Source organism: Uranotaenia lowii, chromosome 2 (genome assembly GCF_029784155.1).
Source record: "Uranotaenia lowii strain MFRU-FL chromosome 2, ASM2978415v1, whole genome shotgun sequence".
Taxonomy (NCBI): Eukaryota; Metazoa; Arthropoda; class Insecta; order Diptera; family Culicidae; genus Uranotaenia; species Uranotaenia lowii.
Window position 1 is genome coordinate 58,579,992 of NC_073692.1, and position 6,000 is coordinate 58,585,991.

The window sequence follows — 6,000 nt, forward strand, 5'->3', positions numbered from 1 at the left end:
TCTGAAAGATTGGGATTCCTCTTGACGGCCTTGATGACTTTCCCACGCAGTTTCCGGTCGACAGTTCCACTCCGACGCTTCGAATGCGGCTTCCGAGCCGTCGTCAATGTTTCCTTGTACTGCTTGATAACACGCCATACGGTATTTCTGGGCATTTTAAGCTGTTTAGCTAGCTTCGATGCCGACAACAATGGATTTTCAAGAAAACTGTGCACAATTTGATCTCTCCGTTCGGCTTCCATGGCGGTTGTTTACAAAATGCTATCGTTTGGTGTTATGACATAAATACATGGTGAAAGGTAATGAATTTCCCGACACGTGGGTGAAAAAAGTTTCCAAATCCGTCCACTAGGAGCGCCACAATGAGCAAAAGAATTTGTTCCAATATTAAATGAAGCAGACTTTATTCGGTTTTTAAGTAAACTTCAATCCGATATAATCCATTTTAAAGGACATGTTTAGTTCATGTGTCTGTTCATTTTCATTGCATTTTTTTGCTGCATTAAAAATTTAAAGGCGTTTGATACATCTTATTCATTTTTCTGTTATAGATATAAATCAAAACTTACCTTCTAGGCGTATTGGATTAAACAATGTATGTAAAGCTTCTCTCAAACGTCCTACCATTATTTCATATGCATCAGTTCTGAATTCTGAATTCATATTTATCAGACAATAATTGCTGTTTTAATTAACACGAAATCAAAATAGTTTTAATATTTACAATCGTTTAATTGGTTTTGATCCAATCGGCAAAATATCAATCTGGGTCACATCTAGGCGTCAATCATTACCATGTGCTGTACAAATGAGCTAGGAATCAAGAAGAAAAAAAACACATCTAGGCTTCATATCGCAACCACGTGCATTGAAAATATGCTTGATTGAGAAATAGGCACCCAAATATTTCCACTAATCAGTATGCTATGCCATGGTTACTATCCTCTCACGACGTTTGCTCGCGACGCCCCGTCCTTGGAGACGAAAAACAAACCGCCAAAATGAAAATAAAACTCGAAAAAATTGAAGGCCATGACTTTGATTTGATTCAAAAAACTACAAATTTAATTTTTACGGACAATTGATGCCACTTTTTGTTATTTTTATTCAATATAAACCGATTCGCATGCCCACAGAATATTCTAAAAATAATTTCACTTGTACCTTTTGAGTAATTTCGGAGGAGTAGTACTACAAACACCGTTACAAGAGAATTTTATATAAAAGATATGGAACGTATTTATATCAAAACAGCATAAAATATAGCTACCAAAATGTTTACTTGAGTCCTTTTAACGAATGCGATGATAACAAACTGAGAAGGTTACACAACGATAAATTTGTTTTTGAGTTAATGGGAGCTTACCTGAGTGATCCCATACCGTCTTTTTGTCCGTTCGCACTGCAAGTTTCCGCTTATGGGGCGAGCCATGCTTGGCCTACTAATGGGTAGGGGTACACAGAAAAAAATCTGAATCCTTAACGACACTGAAATTGAAAACCTTTATTATTACATGACATGGAACGCGATTTATTTATGTAAATTTACAAAATAAAAATGGTTGAATCCTTAACAGCACTGAATTCTAATGACACAAATATTACTTGACACGGGACGCGATTATTTGATGTAAATTTACATCACATATGATGTAAATAAAAAGAAGCATCACATACGACGGAATTTTCAGTGCGAATTAAATATTACACGTCTTAATATTTTACATGTCTTTCAAATTTAGCACGTCTGTTGAAGATTGCAGACGTGTAATATTCAACTCGCACTGAAAATTCCATCATATGTGATGCTTCTTTTTCGTTACATCATATGTGATGTAATTTTGCATTTTTTTGGTCACACGAAATTCTCAACAACACTGAATTGGAAATTTCTCAAATTTACACGACATGAAATATTACAATACACTGAACTTGATAATGTCATGTAAAATTATAAACTGTGAAGAACAAGACCAGACAAATGTGACAAAAACTGTTAGTCAAGTCGTGCGCCAAAGTATTGTCCCCGCGCGCGAGTAAGTTAATCGGTGTTGATGGTTCCCGGAGATATTCGAAAAGCAGGGATGCTGTTCTGGAAGCGGATCCACGGTGTTCAACATTGGATCCGGTACTTCGCGTAAAAAATAAAAGAAATAAAATATAATGTGTGTTAAATAAAATTTTTGCCGCTTAATAAAATGAATCATATTAATTATAGATGAGTTTTATTTTTATTAAGAGACGTGAAAATTCCAGCATTGAATCATATTAACAATAAATAAAACAAATCAAATTCCATTTGGAAAGTTTTTCTTCCTACATTCAGTGATTTTATAATTTACATCATTTTTATTTTACACGTTGCTAAATTTTACATCATTTTTTATTTTACCCGTTGCAAAATTTTACTGGCGTGTAATTTCCAACTAGCACTGAATATTCCGTCATATATGATGCTTCTTTTTATTTACATCATATGTGATGTAATTTTACAGATTTTTTTGGTAGTGTGTAGATGCAACTATATCTATGTATATCTACTACTTCATAGTAGTAGGCCCGTGCGGAACACAAATTTGGTATGTGATTATAATGCGTCTAAATAAATTCTACCCGTTCTTTTTCACCATCTTTCATTTCTCCTAACTTTCTATCCGTCTACAAAATTTCATAATCTAAAGCTGTCCCCACTAAAAAGGGCATCACTTTTTACCGATAAGGCCGATGAATTAAATAACATTATTTTTAATTTACATTTTTCCCTTTCTGTCTTGAATTGCTTTCTCTCAAGGTGTATAGTTAATAGAGTGTCCGTCCCGGGATTTCCCGGGAAATTTAAAAATTCGGGAATTCCCGATTCCCGGGAATCGTAGTTTCATTCCCGGGAAATCCCGACATGTATGAAATAATTTCTCTGGAAAAGCCTGAAAGTCTCCGTAATCATTCTTATTGTTTTTTTTTTTTTGAAAATATAGTCATACAAAATTCATTGAGAATATGCCGATTCCTGTGGCAGTAGACATTTTGCAACCATTTGGTACAATTATTTTATTCAAATAGATTAGTTTAAAAAGATTATATATCGCCACGCCGTATTCATTGAACGAAAACCAACAATAGTTCGAAAAATATATGAAAAATCGCGTAGCAGGTTGAAAGATTGTGTTTTCTCAAAAGTAACATTCATGCACTTGTTTCCTTTTGGTTTTGAAAGCTAGATTAACTTCAAAACCACAAAATGAAGAATACATCGTTTTTTTTCATATGAAAAGCAAATATTTGAAGTTCTCAGAGAAACGAAAATTTTTTGGTATAATCAAACAAATAAAAATAATTTTTTTTTCAACACCTAGTTGCATGGATGAATTCTTCATTTGACTTATACAGATTATTTTATAGTTCGTTAGACTGTTTTTAATTTATCATTGTTGAAAACAGTTTGATCAATTTGATTAATTAATTTGATAAGTTAAAAAACATTGTAAAGTGTACCTTTTGAACAAATTATGGGCTCGTATGCATGACAGGTTCGATAAGCTATGTATATTTGAATCGAAGTGCATATATTATACATGATTTTGAATATTTCCTTGGATCCCGGGAATTCCCGGGAAATAGGCCACCAGAATTCCCGATTCCCGGGAATGAGAAAATGGCCGGGAAATGGACACTCTAATAGTTAATCAACCAATTGTTAACAAGCAAAACCGACTTTGGCGTACTCAAAATCTTTTTGTTGATTCATAAACTTAAACCAGAGTTTAAAGACGGATCATATTATTTAAGTTACCAAATTTAAGTTGGCCAAAACAAGCGCACAACAAATCAGAAACGAAACAATTTTTTTATTTGCAGCAAAACATCCTCCAGCAAACAAAGAATCGATCAGCATTATTAATGTTAATAAATGAAACTATACAATATCCATAACAGCAAAGAAAAAATGTGGACATTATTTATTTTAACCTCTTTCAAATGTCTCGAATAGCGCTTAAACCTTTGATGTTCGGTCTTAAAATATTCACCCAAAAATTACTTTCATAAAAAACGGATTTATGCTTAAACGAAGCCTTTTTTATATTAAAATGGAATTTTTGAAAAACATAATTTTGACAAGCGTTGTTTATTTTCTATCCGATTTAAAGTAAGGAATGTGAACTTTGTTGCTATTGAACTAAATGTTTTACATGCTTAAATTTGTTTTACATAAAATAACGCCCCCTTATTTTGATAACTATGCTCAGTAATAGCAATAAAATTTAGAGCACTATTGATGTACATAATTAAATCCATAAACTATAGTTTATTCATCACCAAAAACCATTCCCATTGGATGCTGCCCCAAAAAGTAATAAACATCCATCCAATCTGAGAGCCAAGAATTTAGCAACAAATAACCGTTCGCCTTCTGGTTGGCGCAAAATCTTTTGCTTTTCTTTTCTTTTCTCGAGACTCGATGTCTTGCAGAGGGGCCAAGAAGAAACAACAACAGCATCAACATCCGAGAATACCGCGCCCACAGCCACTTGTTGCTTACAATCGACTGTCAGTGAGGGAGCTTTTCCCCCATTTGGGGCTGCAGGCTGGAGCGAGATGACAACAGTTTCATGCCGAGTCGTAGTCACGGCATCATTATTGGGGGCTTTTCATGCTTCCGAATGGCGTTGAATCGTGAAAGCTTTCGATGGGGGGAAAAAGAGGCAACATCATGTTTACACATATGTGCTGGCTGTCGTCGTTGAGCATTGGCCATGTGCTCGCAGCTGCACAAGTATGATTCCTTCAAGAGATTTGCATTCGGCTGCCATGTGACCTGGTTTCTGCTTTGTATGTTGGCAGATGTCCTACAAGCCATATGTACTTGGCATGCGAGTGGTTGAGACTTCAGGGTGGTTTACGGTGTTGGAGTTGATTGCTCCACCCTTTTTCCAAGATGTTCATCAAGTTGATGCTCGAGATGGTAAATTTGATTATGTTTTAACGACTCTTGATATATTTAAGACTCAAGTCTGTCGGAATGAATGTCTATATTTTTGAAGTACGTTTTTTATATCAGTTTTAGATAAAAATTAGTTAAAGGTTTAATTTACCCTGTATTCAGAGTAATTTTTCCTTTATCCAAACTTATTTTTTTGTTTTAAAATGCCATAAGTTAGAAATGAACTTTATGTTTATCAAATTATATGAAACAAAAATCTTCATCAATTTTTCTTCGTGTCAATGGAAACTTGTTGCTACCCGCGATCGAGGTACAATTTGCGCCACGTTGTCTCCGCCAAAGTAGTCATCTCATTCCCCCAACAGAAACTTTCTGAAAAACGCTACAGCTGGAGCTTTTGGGGCCGATGCGCATGCTCCAAAGACGTTCGGCATGTGGCCGGCCTTATGTACAAGGAGGAAGATACCGGTTGCGAATGCACTTTCGTACTGCTCGTGTGGATTGTTTTGATTTGGTATCGTACCCGGTCGGTCGGGGGATCTGCTTTTAGCTTTCCGTTGGACCGTTCCATACTTTAGTAGCGAATGGCACCAGCTGGTAAGCGGTTCGGTCAAAAGCTGGAGATGCGTGCTAGATTAATGAGGGTGGGTTTTAAACTGAATAAAATTTCTTAAATTTTGAGCACTTGATTGAATTATACATATCGCATCTGATCAAAAATCTAAAATTACTTTTTTATTCAAAAAACTGAACCTCATGAAGCCACCACCGGACTGTGATGGAAACAGTTCTTGGAAGTGATCCCTAGAAAATCCTCTTTCCTTTCCTATAATCAGATATTTCCTGAGTCAGATGCTTTTTTATTTGGAAAATCATAATGTCAGTTGATTTCTATTTTGAACGTTGAAGGTGGGATTTGTTCAAGAATTTTTCGAAAGAGAAATCGTTTTTTTTTAAATTGATTATTCGTTTCCTGTAGAAATTGAAATGTTTTTATCAGTTTCAAATACGATGAATCTATAAAAATGTATATCTACCTATAAAAAACCTTAGGGGAGAAT

General features: G+C 35.0%; 1 protein-coding gene across 1 annotated transcript in view; it reads left to right on the top strand.

Annotated features, from left to right (window-relative positions):
- Positions 1-4,597, top strand: part of LOC129741431 (uncharacterized) — an 81,136-nt gene extending 76,539 nt beyond the window's left edge. The window contains exon 2 of the mRNA XM_055733154.1: positions 4,468-4,597. Coding sequence (XP_055589129.1) covers positions 4,468-4,597 — 130 coding nt within the window. The remainder of the gene's footprint in view (positions 1-4,467) is intronic.
- Positions 4,598-6,000: the final 1,403 nt, after the last annotated feature.